At 38.0% G+C, this 21,925-nt stretch overlaps 1 protein-coding gene across 4 annotated transcripts; it reads left to right on the top strand.

The window, feature by feature from the left end:
- Positions 1–296: 296 nt before the first annotated feature.
- Positions 297–21,162, top strand: snx9b (sorting nexin 9b). 4 transcript variants are annotated; one of them, XM_008397823.2, is made up of 20 exons: positions 297–632; positions 2,884–2,970; positions 4,902–4,976; positions 6,646–6,774; positions 8,333–8,410; positions 10,607–10,769; positions 12,740–12,781; positions 14,044–14,182; positions 14,350–14,434; positions 14,669–14,794; positions 14,956–15,073; positions 15,175–15,305; positions 16,548–16,651; positions 16,760–16,863; positions 16,976–17,053; positions 17,230–17,306; positions 18,326–18,415; positions 19,492–19,606; positions 19,703–19,794; positions 19,942–21,162. In XM_008397823.2, the coding sequence occupies exons 1-20, from the start codon at positions 621–623 to the stop codon at positions 19,987–19,989; spliced, it is 1,893 nt and encodes a 630-aa protein (XP_008396045.1). In that variant the 5' UTR covers positions 297–620; the 3' UTR covers positions 19,990–21,162. The 4 variants fall into 4 exon arrangements, with proteins under 4 accessions (XP_008396045.1, XP_008396047.1, XP_008396046.1 ...); XM_008397825.2 differs by lacking the exon at positions 8,333–8,410 and having other exon boundaries at positions 298–632; XM_008397824.2 differs by lacking the exon at positions 12,740–12,781 and having other exon boundaries at positions 298–632.
- The last annotated feature ends 763 nt before the right edge of the window (positions 21,163–21,925 follow it).

Below are 21,925 nucleotides of genomic sequence, written 5' to 3'. Positions count from 1 at the left end.
TATATATATATTTTTTATGAAGTGTTTTTTTTTATTTTTTATTAATGTGGTCTATCCAGAATGATGTCTTTAGTATTTAACGTCAATATCTTCTTTTGTTATTGTAATACTGACTGAAAAGAGGGTAAGGAAGTAGGGCTAATGGGGTGCTTTAAAGTATAAGTAAATATAGTTGGGGTTTTTTGTTTTCTTTTACTTTTAATAAAGATATTTAACTTTAAAAATATATTTTTTTAAATTTAATTAATTTCAGAGTTAAGTCTGTGTGGGAGCCATATCGGACCTGGAATACCTTTCCGGTTTCTCTCCCTATCTCAGGTCACTCCCTCCTCCGCGCTGTCAGCAGCAGCTCCTTACGCGGTTCAAACTTAGCTCTTTCCCTCCGAATCTGCTCCGTCGTCACTTTTCTTTATTTGTCGCCTGTTTTTTTTAAAGCTATAAACTGTTTTTAATCGTTTGTTTGAGGACTGTGACGCGAAGACTCGCGGAAGGGAGGACTTGTCGAGTTTTCTTCGCCAGCAGCAGTTGAAGAGCAGCGGGGGGAGATGACCAGCTGAGGACTGGAAATCTTAAAAAAAACACGGGGCCTGTTTCTGTAATGATTGATCAATGCGGCCACAATGGCGTTAAAGGTAGGAATGTTAACTTTTCAGAGACGTGTTAACGTTTAAACGTGTTGATTTCGGTCCTGTCCCCTGCGGTTTCCCCTGCCAGTTGTTTTTTAGTGTTTGTACTAGCAATAGATTCGGGTTGTCAGAGTTGTAGTTTGTCAAGTGCTGTTGTGAATATTTGTGAAACTACATTTCAAATTAAACTATTTTTTAAAGTATTCTATAAACGCGTGGTTGGTTATGGTACAGGTGTATGGAGTAAAAGTGCTTCTGGTAAACATGGAAAATGTGTATCGTCAAGAAACAGTCTTGTGACATTTTACAGCCTCCACAGTGTGGGTCATTGCTACTTCCGCAGAATTCTGGGAAATGTAGTCTTCCGGGTTCAGTCGTAGGACAGCTATTTGAATTAAGGAGGAATAATTTTATAGTCAAAGCAATACAGTTAAAAACTAAATAACTTTGCGGTGTTGTTTACCTTTTATGAAACTATCTAATATATCTTAATAATAAACGTTATTTTGATGCATTTCATTATTTAAATTTGAGACATATTTAGGTATAAAAGTAGAAAACAAAACATTATGTTTGAGAATTAACTTTTTTAAAATTATTTTTGTTAATAAAATAAAATAAGCAGGGCTGATGTATAGGGATTATTTATTGTAACATCATGCATTATTTTCAGTTCAGTCCTTTCTGGGAGGTCAAAAATAATTGAATGAGTTTCACATTTTTATTTTTAATGCTTTTAATAATTAAAATAATAGTTCAGTTATGAAAATTCTTACAGTCTAGGCATATGTCTCGACATTGTTTAGACCCTTTGTCAAATAAACCATAATTAGTTGTATTTAAAGCAAATCAAAGAGATCAATTTGTTTTAAATTAAAATAGTAATTATTCTTTCAGTTACTAGAATAATATGCCATAATCATTACAACATTAATAATGTTCAGTCAGTTATTGCAAGTTTATTTTTTTATATGTTTAAACATAAATATGGACTAAGTACCCATTAAATGTAGTGGTACTTTCCAAGCTTATTGTGCAGAATATTATACGTTTTGCCTTTGATAGCGTGACAAGTGGACGTTAGCTGACACAAGTTAGTCAGGCTGACTGTTCTGTTACTGTGCATGCATTTGAGTGTTTAACAGGCCTGCCAATTAAAGCTTTCCATAAAGCTTGACTATAAATCACAGGAACAGTATAGGAGAAAAGTTGAGTTGTTACATGTATTTTCCCCCGCTTATCCGACATCAAGTCACTGGAGTAACAGGTCTGGGATGGAAACACGACCACTCTTCTCTCCAATGACATTCAACATCTTATTCTGATAATGATTTGTGCTTCTAGGCCAAAAGAAATATGTAGTCCTTCCAGCAAATTCTGCGTGTGCCTGGGGTTTCATCCGAGTAGTTCGCTCCAGGAGATGGAGGCAGCAAGGACATAACCTAAGATTCAAAAACCACCATAACTGACTTTCTTTCAATAGTTTGGTTCTAGTTATGATTTTCTATGCATACCTCACTACAGCCCAATTTTAAAACAGATGATGCCAATATTTTTTTAAAAGCTTAAAGCCTTAGCTTTATATCTAAAATATGGATTATGAATTTTTTTCTTAAAAACACAAAACACATGAAGTAACTGTCCGGTTTTTGCTTATGAGCTTTTAGGTTTCTGCGTTTGATAAATATCTTATTTTTGCCATTTGGCATTCTAAAAGTAAATGCATCTTTACCAAACTGTTCACGTAGGAGGCAGAGTAATTTTGTTAATCATAATAACAAATATGCAATAATTTTCTAAGATATTTGAAAAGAAATGACAACTTTGCCTGCAATTGTGAGGCCTTTTTGATGTGACTTCCATGACTTACCCTTGAGTATAATCCCAGTTTTTACTAAAACTGAAGCAGATCTCTGTTCTGCCTCATATTCCACTGCTGAAAGTTTTCTCTGCATTTTTTTTCCACTAATGAATGAATGGTGCATATTTGCTCTCTTGTGGTTACCGAAGGAACTATAAATTAGCCGATCCGACTATGTGTCAGAGGAATTGGTTAATCTACTGGTTCACGTCTTGTTTTGGATAAACCTTGAAATTGGGTAACAATCAGCACTAAAAGAACTAGTTTGACCTGTTCGTCATTTCCCTTGTTTTTCTTCGCAGCTGTTAGCTTGCCACAGGGGTCATTGAATGTCCTGACCGTACACTAACGTTTAAGGAGCAGAACCATTAATCATTCTTTCTTGTTTGTTCTCAGGCACAAGTTTTATATGACTTCGCCGCTGAGCCCGGCAACAATGAGCTGACAGTGAAAGAAGGCGAGACAATCACTATCACCAATAAGGTAAAAAAGAAAAAAAAAAAGTTTATTGTACACAGGACCTAAGCTTTCAGATATTTGTGTGTAAAAGTCATGCACATTTATCAGCATTTTCACTGAGGAAGGAGTTTGTTTTGGATCATATTGGTTTAAAATTAAATTAAAAAAAAAAAGATTGATGGCTTCTATGAAGCTCTTTACGATTTTGGCGTTGAAAACTGACTCAGCTGAAGAGAGCAAGATCACATGATCTTGTGTTGCTCAAGTGGTGTCTCATAAATTACTTGCCAAAGAAGAAAGAGAGGGGAACAAATGACTGAACAAACATGATGTCATTAAAGTCAGTTGCCAACAGTTCAAAGCTTACTTACGCTGTGCTGACCTACATAGTTTTCGAATCCAAGTCTGTCAGAACCAAATCAGGTTTTTTTTTGTCTTTGCCAAATAGGCTGTAGCTGGGAATTGTATAAACCTTCATAGAAAAACTAGAGCTTCCAAATGTCAGTTTTTCTTTTAAGCTATCTGCTGGAATCTCCTGAAACAGTCGAAAATGGCACCATATAAAGATTTTTATGCCACTCAAACTGTTTCGCCTGTCGTCACATTACAAACACAAACTTTATTAGATTTTATTGGGGTTTTATGGGACAGACTAACCAAAGCACAGCACTTGTTTTCAGCTGTAAGTGTGCTGAACCACTTACAACTGCAGGTCATTCCGATGCCTCAATACCAGCTTTGCAAATCGATGGAAATTTAACCGTCTTTTCTTTTTTTTTTTTTTTTTTCATGTAGCTTAAGCTCATGCAGATCAGACAGGAAGTGTCTGTAAACACTGATTTTCAAGTGTTGCCACAGATACTTATTTAGATTTTGACGAGGAGTTTCTAACACAATCAATTTAAACTATTCCATTGTAACTCCACACCATGATGCTTCCACGTCCATGTTTCAAATTAGGCATGGTTCAGGGTTCCGTGTCGGCATTCCTGGACACACAGTGTATTGAATGTAGACCAGTAAACAGAATTGTGGTTTCACCCAGCCAGACAACCTTTTTCGACATTATTTTTTATGAGTCTAGAACTAATAACTGCAACTCCTCCAGAATTACCAAGGGCCTCTTGGCTTCATCTCTTGTTAAAGCTCTCGTTCCCAGGCCTGTCTCTTTATTTGGACGTCCATATTTTTAGTTGGTTTGCAGTTCTGCGTTCCTCTTTCTATTTCTGATAACGGACACCTACGTTTTGTGATTTTTAATTTGAAAAAACGATAACACTTTATTTGAAGGCGTGTGCATAAGACTGACATGACACTGTCAAAAACATGACATAACACCTGTCATGAACATAAAGAAGTCTATATGAATGTTTATGACAGTTGTCATGAAGTGTCATTCGGTAAATAATGACACTTTTAATGCAAAGTTGCTCTAAAAGTTGCATTAAAAGTCCATTAAAAGTGCCAACTTTGCATTAAATTATCATAATTTACAAAATCATGCAAAGTTGGCACTTTTAATGGACTTTTAATGCAACTTTTAGAGCAACTTTGCATTAAAAGTGTCATTATTTACCGAATGACACTTCATGACAACTGTCATAAACATTCATAAAGACTTCTTTATGTTCATGACAGGTGTTATGTCATGTTTTTGACAGTGTCATGTTAGTCTTATGCACACCCCTTCAAATAAAGTTTCACCAAAAAAACTTTGAACGATGTTTCATTTTTTTCCTTTTCTATCATTTTAGTATTTTGCACTATTGGGTGCTGCTCTATCACATAAAATCCCGATACAATGTTTTGTTGTTGCGTGACAAAATGTGAAAATCAGAATAGACGATTTGTTTTCTGGTTTAAAAAACTCAACTGTTCTTGCAAAACCCGTGTAGTTTAGGGTGGTATACAATCTGTGCTTATTTGTACTAATACTCTGCTAATATTCATCCTAGAGTATCGGAGGCGGTTGGATCGAAGCACAGAACTCAAGAGGAGAGGTTGGACTGGTGCCTGAAGATTACATTGAGGTAAGTCAGGAAGCACTGATAATGAAGCGAATAATTTAGGAGACATTTCACCGCACACACTATTTAACACTAACATATCACCAGTTTAATTAAAAACAAAAGTTGATAGTTGCATGTTGTAAGGTCAGGGTGAGAAGAGCGTGTGACCTCCCTATAAGATACCAGGATGCATATGCTAACCGTGGTGCTGTCGCTTCGCCTGACATTGAAATCACAACAGGATGTTCCTCCTTCAGGGATCTGCTGATTAGGGTTTTTTTTTTGTGTGTGTTCGTGTGTGTGTCCAGCCTGATCCGGTTCTCTGACTGCATCCGTGGATATGATTCACTCTAAAGACATTCAGACTCTGAATAAAAGTAAAGTCTGCAGATGTCAACAGTTTAGCCTCCTCTGTAAAAAAAAAAAAAAAACTTCTACAACAACTCCCAGTGTAACGCCTGTGTGTACACGTGAAACAGACTGATAGATTCAACTATTCTAATAGCCCAAACAAGCTAGCCTGAACTTTAGTTAACTCCCCAGCTGCTCCAGGACTGTTTAGATCTCATGCCCAACTCTTAAAACCTTCCAGATGATGACCACAGTTAAAGTTCATGTTGTGGCTATTGATAAAACACAGACTCTCTGTTACTCAAGCAGCAACTATTTGTGCCTTTTTAGTATGCTGAAGAAAATAGGATGTAGTAAAGTAAAAATAAGCTTTGCATTGTGGTTGAGCATATGTGGAAGTCGCCACCCTTTGCTGTCACAATTTAACAGAATCTGAAGAAGACAGACAGGAAGGCGATCATGTTACCAACAACAGAGCAGAGGTTCCCAAACTGTGGGGCGCGCCCCCTAGGGGGGGGCGCCGTGCTATTGCAGGGGGGGCGCGGGAAGCGCCTGGATGAAAAAAACAAAAAAAAACAAAACATGAATGCTGTATGCGCTTGGTTTTTACCTTAGAATGGCCAACTCTCTGTTACTCATCTGTCAATTTGATACAGGGGCTTTTGCACTTCCCATATCTGTGTCCTCTGTCACTTTTATCAGCAGTTAAAACTGTTTCATCCATTGTTAACATGTGGTAACCTGTTTTTCTGAGCCGCCTTTAAACGCAAAATGAGCGCTACGACGCTCGCGCTGGGTTTACACCTGTGCGGCAGTGAAGGAGACCTGCTGCTGCTGTGCAGAGCTACGCAGGTGTGTGTTAGAATCATGGCAGCAAACCAACAAAACGCAAAGAACTTTTAACAGTTTTACCCCCAAACTAACCGACTGAGTTGAGCAAAACTGTTGGATGCAGGTAAAGTTGGCTAAAAGATGACTAGCTAGCTAATATCAATAGAGCACCTTAAACTTAACAAGTAGCCTGTAGGCTACTGATGTTGTCTATGTTCAGCTATGTACATTCATTTTGCTCCCAACAAAGTCGATCCACCCTCTTCCCCCATTCTTAGAGTCACCCCTCCCTTCCCTAACGCACGTCGTTCAACCAGACAGCTATTTGTAATCCATAGGGGGGGCACAGAAAATGTTTGTACACCACTGGGGGGGCACAGCAGAAAAAGTTTGGGAACCACTGCAATAGAGGAACATACCTTCATAAATCACTAAATTATGGTGAAATTACATAATTTTTCTCCACCTAATGTAACTGTTTTTTTCCCCCTTCTTTTTCCTTTTGTAGTTCAAAAATGAATTTCCTGCATTCCCAGCAGCATCGACGGCACCCCCTTCAAATGCAGGGAACGCCGCATATCCGGACCTTTCTGTCTTTGATGCATTTGCACCTTTATCAACACCTGCACAAAACCAGGTAAAGAGCCAAGCTGGTGAAGATGCTGTTGCTGAACTGACTTCTCGTTTTCTCCCCAAGCCATGTACCACTGCTTAGCCTCGTCACATGTGGAGAAAATACACAACAATAACAAGCAGACCACCTACCATGGTTCACCAACCATGTTTCTGTTTTTTAATTTTTTTTAAGTGCTCTGAAGGGGTTTTCATACCTTTTTGTCAGAAGACAACTGCAAACTAATTTAGTTTGGAAATTTTTTTATGGACGAAATCAAAGTTGCACTTAAATTTGAAGTGGAAAGAAACATATTGGTTTCATTTTCACATCGGTGTGCATATGTATTCATATGTATTGTTGGTCTTTCGAGGTCTATCTTTACCAGCTTTAGAGATTTTGCTCATTTTTCTTAAGCCCTGCCTGACGATTTTCACTCATAAATGTGCTTTGATCTAAATCTGACCACCTCTAGCTGTAAGATTAGTATAGTTGTTCTGCTGGAAGCTGAACCTCCACCCTAGTCTTAAGGTCTTTTTGCAGTCTTCAGCAGGTTTTCATGAGAATTATAATGCATCTCATTTAATGTTTTTCCCCATTAACTCTCACCGATCTCCGTGTAATTCTGGAAGGAAAGCTTTCCACAGCATAATACTGCAACCACCATGTTTCTACATTGGGGTGTGGTTTTCAGTTTGATGGGGTAATGTTAGAGCCCCTACTTTTACAATCGCAGTCTTCCTTTCATAATATGTGTCAAACAGATTTCTTTGAGTAATTGTTTCTCTTTTCAAAACTTTAATACAAAGACTCAATTTTTTCCAGATTCTTCCACCTGAGCAGTGCATCTCTGCAGCTCCTCTAGAGTTACTTCAGGCCTCTTTAATGGTTTTCTGATTAGCGGTCTATTCTGTCTGCCGTTTTTATGATGTTTTGTGACTTCATTTTCTTTTGAGGTGTCAGAATTTAAAAAAAAGATAGAAATACAAATGCACATCACTGTCTTCAGGTCTTTATACCTAAAAATGAGCAACATTCATCCTGGTTATTCAAATCTATAATTGTGGAACATTTTGGGTTGGTCTGTACAATAAAATAATTAGAAATTTAACATAACAAGATGTAAAATGCATTCTTTACATTTTGATGAGGCATTGTATGATGGAGTAGTGGTGTTGAAGAAGAAAAAAAAGCAGAAGCGTGTTTGATTCACAGTTTTTTGTCCAGTTTTTGTGAACCCCAGATGCAGAAGTGAGAGCAGCTGCAGTGAGAGATATAATTTCAAACTGACATATTTTTAAATGTAGTATTGCAGAACTGAGAGGAAATGGTTTGAGTGGTCTCTTCTGACTTGAGCAGCCAGAAGCTTCCACAAAAAAAAGAGCACACTTCTGGATTGGTGAAAATGTTTGGGCCACAGTATATTTAAGAATCACTGCAGGAAATGTGTCAGCTTTTGTCGCTCATAGCTTCTTATTTATTCAAGCGCATACGTCGAGGCTTCACCTTAACCCACTCTCTGCTTAGTTTTAACCCTCACCGCAGGCATTTTGTTCTCATCTCACCTTCTATTCCCCTCAAGGTGGATTCTGGGGCTTTGAGTCCCGTGCCAGACACCCCAGACACCCCAGTTACCCCTTTCTTCCCATCCCCCGAGGAGGTAAATGCCACTTGGGGGTTGCGAGCATGACAAGAGGCATTTGTTTCAGCCGTCTTGTCTTCACCAGTTCTCACCTTGGTTATCCGTTTGATCTGCTTTGACACATTCACGTTCTGTCTAAAAAAAAAAAAAAACGCATGATCTCTCACCTTCTGTTTTCACCTTGCACCGCTGAGCAAACAAATGGATGGTTCCAGATTACACAAATCATCATCCACACTGGCAAATGTGAATCAGGATTCTTTATTAAATGTGCATTGAATGCAGTTTTATAGACTGATTCAAATTTCCACTTTTTGTGAAGCCAGACATCACCAATTTTATCTGATTCTGATTTTTCTCTGATTGGTCTCAGAAAATTTTAACAGCAAAGAAATCAACAGTCGGAAACCTGTTTTCCCTTTTTGTTACTGGAAATCTCGGATCAACTTCTCTAGGGCTGCAAAATAATATTTAAATTGTATTATTGCGTCATCAATGTGTGCACTGTTAAACGTATCTACAGACTGTTTGCAATGCAGTATTTGTTTTTGTGTAAACATTTGCATGCCAATGACACATTTAGGCTGTTTGATGAAATTTCCCTGCAGGAAGCGATCGCACCTGCAGTGGTGATGGAGCTCCTCAAAGTCTTAGAAGCTTTGTAATCACAGATAAGAATGATAGCGTGATAAAAATATGTATTCATCTCAATTGACACCAATGTTTGACAGAAACATTGCAATTTCTTAAGATGTATTATGAAATTACAGTATTGTATCTCATCATATTTAGCTTATTTCAAAACTAAATTCACAAATTTTTCAATTTGTATTGCTTTGGTTATTGCAAAAGTAATATTTTCCATTTTTATTTTTAAAAAATATCTTTCGTTTGTTGATAAATCACGCTACACCATTGAAGCATTCGTTTTTATAACATATTTTTATTACAACGTTGAAATATTACAGCCGGAACATGTGAAAGAGAGAGCCCGCTGTGCTGCATCATGCTCCACAGCAAAATAAACATGATGCATTTTAACAAAACAAACAGAAAAATAAGTACAAAACTACCTGTTTTTGAACTCACCGTAAACTTTTATTAGCATTTAGCTGTCATAAAAGTAAGAAGAGCCAGCTCTATGTCTATCCTGCGTGGTAAATGTGGACCTACATTGACTCAAAATCTTCTGCCAGACTGCAAACGTTTTATAAAAGCAGACTTATTTCATGACAGATGAAGGTTAACAATAGGATAAAGTAGAGCAACGTCCGTGTAAATAAACCCTTTTCTCTACTGAGGTCTCATTTTGCTCACAGAGTAAGATGAATTCATAATGTTGGCTGTCTAAATGCTAGAATAACACATGAAATGCCAGCCATGCTCCTGTAGTAAACTGTTTCCTTTAACCTTATTTATTTAAAATTTGGTGAACTGTAATTCTGCTGTTGGTGGTCCAGTTGACGGCTACGATATATTCACTCACTAACAAGTCTGATCTGCAGCAGTTCCAGCAGTTAACTATTAATCAGGAAGTGAGACAATTCCAAGCAGCAGTCGATCAGTTGAAGCATCCCAACTATTCATTCAGTGATGCCAAAATGTATTTACTCTAAATGATTAATAAAACAGTTTCTACATAAGCAATCATTTCTTGATTTGATGTAAATACAGTAAAACACTTTAAAATTTAAAAAATAAAACACAATTTTTTTTTCCATGACTGCATTATGTAATTTTCTTCTTCCAGCAATTTGCATTAAAGTTTTCGTTCAGTCAGCAGATTTTGGTTACCAGTATTCAAATGTTAACCTACAAAGGGTGCGCACACACACACAGACGAATCCTGTTGCATGCTTCTCTATGCAAGCATGGCTTGGAGTTTATCTCAGTGCTTATAGGAGCTGTGAAAACAGTAACCTAAGCATAATGTATAAGTTTGAGCATGCATCTTTCTGCAAATTTGCAACATTTCATCTAATTTAGATGAAAGCTCATTCAGAAAACAGCAATGACAGACCAAAGCTGTCATTGCTGAATCATTTCTTAATGTATGCTCCGCTGAAGGACAGGTCTGCACCACGTTTAAAAAGCATGTTGATTTAGGACCACTGTCGGCTTCACATGAAACAGACCGTGTCTGTTCTCTCTCCTCTCTGCCATCACAGTCCTCCCTTTCATCCCTCACTAGCCTCTCTTGTACGTCTCTCTCAGGCCAGCAATGGTAATGATCCCTGGTCAACGTGGAATGCAGACCCTTCAGGGGGCACAAACAACAACTGGGCGTCTAATCCAGAGGGCACTCAGACTGGGAAGAGTGCTCCTGACCCCTGGGGCAATGTATCACAGGGTCACCCTCAGGCTTACCAAGGTCCAGGTAAGAAACAGTTTGTTTTAACAGCAGCTGCGTATGTTGGACTGAGTGTTATGTTAGAATTGTTTCCAGAGGAGCTTTAAGGTGTGTTTATATGCTTGGTTTTTTTTGTTGTTCAGCTTAGACTTTATGTATTAAATGTTGATTTTTGTATTAAGATTCAGGGTTTCGAACCTGCCAAGTCTGGTGGTAGGACGCTAGGGCAGTCCACCAGCAGCCCGGCATGTTTTTGTGTTGAAAAATGTTAAGTTATAAAAATTTGGAGGTGCACAAGCAAGGCATCATAATTTGGGAATAATAGTGTGCGAGGCCAACGGGAGGGCGCAGGAATGGCACAGTTGGTGCACATAAACCCTCACCCTGTTCAATACATCAACTACAAACCTAACTTAATCCGTCTTTACTGTCACCGTTACAGGCGTACAAATAGCCCTATTTAAAATAAACAATGCTTAGTCTGGTCTAAGGCAAGTAAAGCCTGGTGGTCCGCCAGGCTTATAATACACTGGGGAAAACTTTGCTTGTTAAAACCACACTGTGATATAAAAATTTGATGTTGGGCAGAGAAAGAAATGCTATTTGTTGTGCAGTGTGTAAATATCAAGTTTCAATTGTATTTCATTATTGCTTTTACTTTGCTTTAGTGGTACGATTGAAGTTAATAACATATTCCTGAGATGATTTAAAGTAAAAACATAAAAACTATAATACCATCAGTTGCTCACATGAGCAGAAATATGACAGTTTTGTCCCATCAAATCATTCTGCGAGTTAATTTTTTTCACAAATCAGTCATAAAATGAACTTTCCTTAAGCTTTTAGTGAAGACACAAAATAGCCATTCAGATAGCTCATAATGAGTTTTAGCAGGTTTTACAATAACTTCCTCTAGAATAAAATCTGTTTGTAGATATCTCCGTAATAGAGATATCTACAAATATCTCTGTTAATAGATCTAGACGACAGGAACAAATTATTTCCTTTATGTTAGTTCATGTGCAGCACAAATAACAGAACAAATAAGCTACATATGCTGTAAACTATAAAGAAATATAACTTTTTTAATTTAAATGGAAGACTAAAGTCTTATGATATTCATGTGACTATAGAAGCTTATTCAGTAAAGTAGAGCCAATAAAATGTCTCTCCCATTGTGAACCAGGAGGATAGTAAAAATCTCTGAGCAGCTCATCACTTTCAGGTTTATATAGTCTCAGAGAAGAAAAAGCTTTGTCTGTCAGAGATAAATTATAGGCTTCTCCTTCTTGCATGTGGTGATAACGCTGTACCTTTTGCTGCATCTAGTAGAATACCTTGATAGTAAATGAAATCAGCCGGTTGCTCCAACATTTGTTGGTTGGCACAGTTTTAAAGCCCAACTCACAACATTTGTGTTTTTTTGGTAAATATTTCTCATAATCTGCAGATCAGACCTATTAAATACACATTTGTTTAGGTTTCATGCTGTTTTTCATCAGAATAAAATGTTCTGCCCTCCACAGCATGCAAACATTATATGTAGTAGATTTATTTATTAATTATGTCTTGAAACTACTCCTTTTGATTCAGTGCTACATGTTGATTTGGTGTTATTTGGTCACTCTACTTTGCAGAAGGCAAATCTAGGATATTATAATATTATAATAACAAATCTTTTCCACAGACCTTTGTGGACAAATTTTCAGACAGATTTGGCCCTAAACTCTGGTTAGGAAATGTCATTCAGGTCTGTGTAGGAGCAAATCTAACTCTGATGCTGTTTCTCTCCTGTGAAATGCTCCAGCTTTTCTGCAGCCTATCGAGTCATAATTTTGTTTTTGCCAGGAAAAGTTAGCCTCACTAATGACTCACAGGGACAAATGACTCCACCTGGATTTTAAATTCTCCTGATGCTTTTAAAAAAAAAAAAAGGAACAGAGGAAATGAGCTGCCATGAGAAAAATGAACAGACTTTCCCCTTTTCTTTCTCTCAGCCAAAGACATCTACCCATATCCTTACCTTATTGATTACACAGGTATCTGCTTTATTGCCCGATGGATGTTTTCTTGTTCTGGTGTGACAAAATGAATCACATTTTTTTTTCTAAAGCATGTGCTTGAAACTCAATACTGACACTAGATTAACAGCTGTGTCTTTAGAAACTGCTGGATGTGGTTTCTCTATTATATTTTAGAGGATTTTAGATGTTGTGTTTTTTTAGTGCTTTTTTTTTATATTTCTAACTGACTGCAAAAGAAGTGCAAAATTAATCTAGTTGTAGCTTTTTATGGCAGTAGTAACATGTTTGCATAATTTATTCACCCGTTAGTTTCAGTGCTCTATAAGCCTTGAGATTCAACATATTAGACAAAATTTAGTTCGTAGCAGAAAAGGCAATGTGCCTCAGAACAAATTGTGGAATTAACATGTGAAATTGATGTGCTGTAGTTTTAACCTGCTGGTTTGATGTGATGATTGAGGCACTCAAATGTTTTTCTTTTTTGTTAGAAAGCATGCTAACTATTTACAAATGTGAAAAACGTTTTATCGTTATTACTACATCTCCTGAATCGAATGGGGAAATATTCTCTCACTCAAGGATTTCCCTTTGTCTTAGAAAATGAATACTGGAATGTACAAGACTGTTTACTTTAGCATCACTGAGCTCTTGCTTCGTTTTCTTACTGAGCTTGGACATGTGTATTTTTTTTAATAGAATGAAATTTTGCCTGAAAAATGCTAACTCTGATTTTGACCCAAGAAAGTGAGTCTCAGAAGGTGCTCATCTGGTTGCTTTTGTCAGGGACGGGTATCGACCTTTACTTTGATCCTGCTCATGTAATATAGTTCTGCTCAATTTATCACAAATGTATTGCGACTGCAATATCCATGTATGTGACAATAATACTGCAAAGGAATATTTTTGGCTAAAATAAGGTGTCACAAGTTCACACTCGTCATGCCAACAATATTTTGAGCGTGTTGGATGGAAATGCAAATGATCCCATCATCTCAGTGCCCAAGATGTTGAAAGTCAGAAAAACATCTGGAGGCACAACAATGAAAAATGAGAGAGGAAAATGTCTTCTTATTGCAAAGGGTATTATTATCACTATATTGATCCACAATATCGCCATCGCACGATTTTCTGATATCACTCAAACCCTATTTTAAGATTCCATTCCACCAATTTTGTTAAAAGGCAACAATTTTAAATATAACTCCTGGGGAACAAACAAATGTGACCTCGTCACTCTGATTAAAGACAATAATATTTGAATCATCTTTCTCTCTCAGCGGCAGAGGATGATGAGTGGGACGATGAATGGGATGACATGAAATCAAGTGCCGGCTACGCAGAATCAGAATCTGGGGAAGCCGGCGGAATACAGAGAGGAGGAATGCATGCTTCGTCGATGAAAATATCCCTCAATAAGTAAGTTTTATTACGTCTTCTGTACACGAGGCTTCAAAATCATTTGCTATAAAGACTAATGCAACAAAAGCCGGCAAAAGCACTTTGATCCTAATTTTAAAATCATCTGAGGTCATATTGTAGCAATATGTTCTAATCAAGAGACGTTTATTCCTATTTTCTAACAGATTCCCAGGATTCTCCAAGTCTGGTCCTGAGCTCTACCTTCTTTGCAAACAGATTGCGAAAGGGAAAGACAAGCTGTCAATATACGTATGTGAGCCCCGAAGATAGCCGCGTTTCACAAAAAGGACATCAACCCTATCTGATTTAACCAGCCCACAGCTGCACTCGTTATCTCATCTTTGACTTATTTCAAGAACGTGTGCTGCGTTTTCGACGCCTAGAACATTTAGCGTCACCGTCATAATGAGAGTGTCACTTTCCTTTGACTCTTTTTTGCAGTGCTTGGGTTCTCTTCTAAAGGTTTATGTGTTGCATGCTCAGGTGGGCGAGGTTGGTCCTGTGTGGTCTTACCCAGAAACCCAGATAGACTGCATCGTAGCCGATCCCAAGAAAGGGTCCAAGATGTACGGCCTCAAGAGCTACATAGAGTACCAAATCACACCCAATGTGAGTTTGCAGACTCTTCTCTACAATGCAAAATAAACTCTGCAATAAACTAGAGCCTTAGCATTGCGACTGCAAGAAATCATCTGAAATTAATACATTTAATGTCTTAAATGGATAGGGTTTTTTTTTTCCTACTTGCTTAACACATTTCTGGTTTGCAGACAACAAACCGACCTGTCAATCATAGATACAAGCACTTCGATTGGCTCTATGAGAGACTCCTGGACAAATTTGGGTCGGCCATTCCAATTCCCTCTTTGCCAGACAAGCAGGTGACAGGTGAGCTCATTTCTACGATAGCTAGAAATGATTTAGAATGGTACGTTGGTATTTTAGATGCAAGCACCACAATAAATATCTGTTGTTTTTTTTTTCTAAAGGGCGTTTTGAGGAGGAGTTTATTAAGATGCGCATGGAGCGGTTGCAGGGTTGGATGTCCAGGATGTGCAGACACCCTGTTATTTCTGGCAGCGATGTGTTCCAGCTTTTCCTCACATACAAAGATGAAAAGGTACAATGTATTATATTTTCCAGGAAAATGTATAGTTGGATAAACACCTGATTGCAGTCCTCATTTTATTGTTTTATTGAGGTACAGTGTTTCAGTGTACATATCCCTGGGATCTTGCTACAATCGCAAACTTGGTTGTTCACAGAATAGCATCTTTTTGAATTATAAGTAAAAATTATACATTGCTTTTAAAAGTTTTACTAATGAAAATCTTTAAATTCCACTTATCCAATTATAACTGGATGCATTCAGGAGAATGACTCTATTAGTTCTGCATATTTAAGCCTGAAATTCTTCCCAATTCTTCTTTGCAAAATAGCTTAAGCTCAGTTAGATTGAATAAGGAGCATCAGTTTTCAAGTCTTGCCACAGGTTCTCATTTATATTTAGGTCTGGACTTGGACTGGGCCATTCCAGCACACATACTTCTATCTAAGCCATCCTGTTGTAGCTCTGGCTATCTAAGTGTTTCTATCCTGCTGGAAGATAATGTTACTGTTCCAGTCTTTTCCAGGTTTGCCTTGTGTTTACCTTCAGTCATCTTACCACACCATGATGCTGCCACCACGTTTCACTGTGAAATGGTTTTAGCTTCTTACCACACACAGTATTCTATATGTAGGCAATCAAATGTTCTCCTCATCTAGCCAGAGCATCTTAAATATGTTTGCATGCCTTGTGGCAAACCTTAAACTAGACTTCCTACTTGACTTCCTCTCACCACTTTCTTCCTTCTTGCCACTTGACTATAAAGGTCAAGTTTTCTGTGCAACATATTCACAAGAACTATTCAGTTACTACTATTGATGATTAATTGAACACAGCTGTGAGATGTTTAAAGCTTGGGATGTTGTCTCTCTCCTTGCCTGCTCTGTTCCTCATTCTTTGTGGTGCTACTTGTTTGATAATGTTCTCAGAGAATCCTCTAAGATCTTAGCTGTAATATTACAAGGATGCAATTACACATTTGGTAAGGAATTTTTAGATAATTACTCATTTTTGTCACACTTTTCAAATATTTTGCTTAAAAATGATTGAAAATCACGTATCGTGGCTCATTTACAATTATGCACATACTTGGAGAAGTAGGTCACCAATGTGAGAGAATGTGCATCTCTAACATAGAGCGACTTCTTCACTCTGCAGCTGGCAGAGTCTCAATCAGTTGTAATCTAGCAAAATGTGAACATGTTCAAGAGACGACAGTACATTTGCAAAGCACTATTCTTTGTTTTTTGACAGGACTGGAAGACGGGGAAGAGAAAAGCGGAGAAAGACGAGACGGTTGGAGTGATGGTCTTCACCACAATCGAGCCAGAAGCTGCAGACCTGGATCCGTTAGAAGTGTGAGTTAAACCCAACCGTCTGAAAAGGGAAAACTTCAAAGAAGCAGCCACCGATGTGCTCGTAGCACATGTGGTTAACGCGTGCCGCGTGTGTTCCTCTTTTCCCAGGGAGCAGAAATGCGAGCAGTTCAGTAAGTTTACCAAAGCCATGGACGACAGCGTGAAGGAAATCCTCACTGTGGGAAACGAGCACTGGAAGAGATGTACAGGACGTACGTTCATGCAGCGTGGAATCTTAATTATTGTTTGCTGCAGCTTCACTTTGTTCTGAAATTATTGTTTACTTAAAAAATCTTATTGTCATGAGTGTTTCCTCTTCTGCAGCTCTGCCAAAGGAATACCAGAGAATAGGAAAAGCCTTGCAGAACCTCTCTACAGTCTTCACAAGCAGTGGATACCAAGGTAGACGCTCACACTTCGGCAGCACTCTCATGTTTTCCAGAAGACGCTCGCCAGACTCCAGCTGCGATTTTCAGATTCCTTTTTGTAACTCAGTAACTATAATAAAAGAATCAGATGCAGGTTGCCGCACGCAGATGGACAGAATCTGTTGGAAGACATATTTTTATCTGCTGCAGGTGAGTCGACTCTAACCGATGCCTTGACGGCGGCTGGAAAGACCTACGAGGAGATAGCCCAGCTGGTGGCAGAGCAGGTAAACTTTTCAGCCTCGATATCATATTGATTCATTTTGGGAAAGTAGGTCACCTGATGCAGCGCACATCTCTAACATAGAGCGGCTTTTTTCACTCTACAGCTGGCGGAGTGTCGATCAAAACCACAACAGCGTCTGTAATCTTTTATCTTCTGCTTTCTGTCGAACAGGCAAAATGTCGTCTAGAAAAAAAATGGCAGTGTTGATGACCTCAGTTCTAGTTTCCAGCATCTATTTACGTTTCACTTCCATCAGTCATGTTTGGATTATATCAGTGGTTTTAGGTTTTTGCTTTATTTTTTTTATCATGAACAAGGAAGTGGAAGACCTCTAGTGGTTGAGACGTCTCAAAGCTTCTTAAGCCAGTTTATCGTTCATTTCAGCTTACCGCATTTAAAAACATTTCCTGAATACTTCCTGTTTGATGCCTTGTCAGATTTTACTGAAGCAGATTTTAAAAAGGCAGAAAATGAAAACTGTTACTTTTTTTTTTTAATACCCTGTTTGATGTTATGTGTAATAAAGTCAATTATTGGCTTTGTTTGATTGTTCCAGCAGCTTTCCGAGGAGGAATTTGCTCGGTAAGCTTGTTTTGCTCACGTGAGTTGCTGGCTATAGTTTAGTAACACATTTTATAGCCATACTCTCGATTCATCGCAGGATCCAATGAAGTTGATCCGTTGATAACGACAAAGGTGAATTCCTTACATGGTCAAGGATTAGTGAGAAGTGTCGATGCCACACCTCCTTGTACACTGAAACCAAATCATCCTGCTGGATATTTGTTTGATTTGTTATGCAGACCATAAATTTTCTCAGCCAGCGGAATGTCGATTTGAAGCCGTGGGGTTGTTATCTGAGTGACTTTCCCTATATTGTCCCTTATCATATTCTTCTCTTATTTCCTGCTCCAAAGTTAGAATTTGGTGTTTTTGCTCCTATTCTTTCTTACTTCTGTGAGTGTCTTCCTGTTTCCCTTTTTACATTTATCACCTCTTGTGTGTTTTTTTCTTTTTTAGCCTAAGAAAGATCTTCACTTCCTCATGGAGACCAATAATGAATATAAGGGTCTCCTTGGATGCTTCCCAGATACCATTGGGGTCCATAAGGTACATATTTCCCAATACACTCATAAACATCATTGTAAAGGAGAAATCCTAGATCTGTTAGCACAGCAAAATATGAATGGCCTATGCCATATTTCCAGATGTGAGCACAAATGTAGACTGGTATATTAAAAAGTTGTCTACCTGATGACACTCCCTGGCTGAAATTTTGGGTTTGACTGTACAACAGAAACTCCTCTGGCGTTGAATTTAGTCAGGGTCTCCATTCACTTAAAGCCATGGAATCAGATTGGAACATCTTTAAAATGAAGATTAGAATAGTCTAGAAAGAATAATATAGGAAGTTAGTATGAGCAGTTGATTTTATGCCAATCTGCCTAAACACATGCTTTGTCAGTAACTGCTGTGCAGTTTTAAGCTTCTCGTTGCAGAGGAGAAAGCAATAGAAGTAGTTCATGGTGAATCTGAAGCAACATGAGCAAACATTGTTTTAAAACACAATTTGTACCAAAAGGCAGGTTGAGCAAGTGTTAAGGGGTTTCAAGTTGGAGTTTCTTGAGTTAACCTTTTGTGATATTTCAGTGTACATCACAATATACAATGAAGTATTGTGATATGCACAGTATTTCCAGATACAGTTCTGGGGGAAAAAAACTAAGAGACCACTTAAAATGATCAGTTTCTCTGATTTTACTTTTATAGGTATATGTTTGAGTAAAATGGACATTGTTCTTTTTTTTTTTTATGAACTACTGACATGTCTCTGAAATTCCAAGCAAATATTTAGTATTTATTTGCATAAAACGAGAAATGGTCAAAATAATTGAAAAACATGCAGGGCTTTCAGACCTCGAATAATGCAAAGAAAACAAGTTCATATTTATTTAGAAACAGAAATACAAGTGTTTTAACTCGGGAAGAGTTCAGAAATCAATATTTTGTGGAATAACCATGAGATTTTTAATGGGATTCAGTGCAGTGGTCTCATTTTTTCCAGAGCTGTATGGTGGTCTGAGCATTAAGCACTCGAAGGGGTTTTATCGAATGCTTTACAAAGCCTGTGTTTTTTTTTCGTTTTTTTTTGTTTAATTTATTTACTATATATTTAATCCCTCCAGGCAGCTATCGACAAGGTGAAGGAAGGGGACAAGCTGGTGGCTGCCAACAAAATTACCACTCAGGACAAACTAGCCATGTCGAAACGTCTCAGCACCATGTCTTACACTTTACAAGGTAGCGCTCCGTGTTTGCCATTGAAATCCAGCAGTGCAGTTTATTGTCTTGTGCTGTCTGAACTCACTGGTTTCCCCACTTGTTTTTGTGACCCAGCTGAAATGAACCACTTCCATAGCAACCGTATCTACGACTACAACCGGGTCATGCAGCAGTACCTGGAGGAGCAAGTCAAGTTTTACGAGACGGTAAAGACATTTCATTTTGAGTCTGTTACGCTTTGACCTTTTACACCGCTTTTTTAAGTAGGAAGCAGTTGCATAGAGTCTAGATTACGATAATAAATAAGAAATTACTGTTTTTAATAACGCAATCATTTTTCTCTGAACCCCCAGATTGCTGCAAAGCTGAGACAAGCTCATGGTCAGTTCACTACAATGTGAGAGCAGTCTCACACGACAAGACACAAAGTTTAATCAGATCCTGCCGAAAGCGTTTTTGCTTGCGTTGCATCTTTACTCTCTCTCTCTCACTCTCTCCAAAATTAAAATTTCACTTCTGTATTTCTTGTACGCTGACCCCATCTCTTCTTTCACTGCCTTTGCCAGCAATTGCAGCTTATTTTGTTGCTTTCCTCCACTGGCTGATGCACAAATAATGAGTGCAAGAGCTGGAAGGTTCCAGTGTTTAGGGTTTTCAGGAAAAGCAGTGTTGACGGATTAGATACGACACACTCTGTCCAAGGTCCGCAGCTCGTAACACAGGATGTCAACATCCTAGTTGCACTTTGAGCAGACATGGTTTCTTTCATTCTACATGAGTTAAACAGCATTTAACTCATGTAAATCTACAAAAGCCAAAGTTGTTCTCTACTGTCACAATCGCATGTAAAAGCTTTACTACACATCTCTCAGCCGACTGCAAGTTTATTTGAGTCGTTGCTTCTGCTTCATGTAAATGTTCATCAGCTTGCTGAGCCAAAGCAGGGGCACAGCGAAGCCAAAGGCAGATTGTACGTCCTCTGCAATTCCACTGCTGGCGGTGCCTTACTCGATTTCATCCTGCGCTTCCTCAAAAGCTAACAGGAAACTCCACCTCCTTCCTGCGTTACACACATTTTTTTGCCCCTTTTAGAAACTAGAGATGCTGTTTGGACCTACTGTTATGCCTCACTTCACACTCTGTCAAGAAACAAAATGTGCAATGAGAAAAATAAAAAAAAAACACAAAGTTGTCTTTCATTATTCCTTTTCATTTGTCTTTAATTACTGAAGTCTGAGTCACGTTCCAGTGTTCGGGTGTTGCAAAATTTCCTGTCCAACTGTTGCTCTGAAGAAACTGTCCTCATTTGAAGAGACTGTCACGTTTTACGTTTGTCTTTTTTTGCTTTTCACAGCCAATTTTTTCAATCAGCTTCTAATCTTGTTCACTCTTTGTACTTTTTGTCACATCATGTTTAAAAATATATATATACATAAATATATATACATATATATATTCTATTTGACCCGCCAGGTGCTTCTTGTCATTATATTTTATGTATAGAAGTATTTGCTATAAAGTGTCATTGAAAGCACAGCATAATTTGTTTGATTTATTAAACTGATTTGTATTCATATTTGTGAATGCGTATCTGTTTGAATTAATTCTTGCATTGGTTTCTCATGGGGTTTACTGAACTGCACACTGAGGTCCTTGTTCATTGCAGGAGCTCCTTGCGTAGGCGTGGTAGAGCATAAAAATGAGCTGGTAGCTCATGTAAAAAAAGTGTGTTTTTGTGCTCTTCTGGTGACGGAAGTGAAAGGGCCCTTTTTCCCACCCCTGCTCTCAGCTACCACTGCCATCAGGTGCAGCTTGATATGTAGACCGAAGAGCGGTTTGACAAAATCAGACCGAGATGCAAATGATCAGGTTTATCAGTTCAAAACATGTTTTGAGAAATCTTGTTAGTCATTTTGTACGCGCGGGTTTCAGTTCTAGATGGTTCTGGTGATATGGTTGAATGCGCTCATCAGTCTTGGCACGAGTATCATGACGTTTTGAGCCTTTAAAGTCCATTTTGTTTACGGGGTGGAATGATTTTACAATAAACAGATTTTTTGAAAACTAAATGTTTTTAGTACTCGCAATTATGTAAATTGGTGACAGTGCTGTGTAAAATGACTTGCCTCTTACAAATTCTCCTTTATTTGGCTTGAGTCTTCATGAAGTTTAATATCGCACAAAGAGAACTTGGATACAAATAATTTTATGTAATAAGGCAAAAAAACAAAAAAAACACAGTTGGCCATACATGAAAAACTAATTGTCTTCTAGAACTAAATCCTGATTGACCATTGTCATCAAGCTTTTGCAGTAACTAGCAGTGAGTCTTTTTCC

The sequence above is a fragment of the Poecilia reticulata genome, linkage group LG21 (genome assembly GCF_000633615.1).
Source record: "Poecilia reticulata strain Guanapo linkage group LG21, Guppy_female_1.0+MT, whole genome shotgun sequence".
NCBI classification, from domain to species: domain Eukaryota; kingdom Metazoa; phylum Chordata; class Actinopteri; order Cyprinodontiformes; family Poeciliidae; genus Poecilia; species Poecilia reticulata.
Note: the sequence above shows the minus strand (reverse complement) of the source record. Positions and strands in the feature narration are given on the sequence as shown.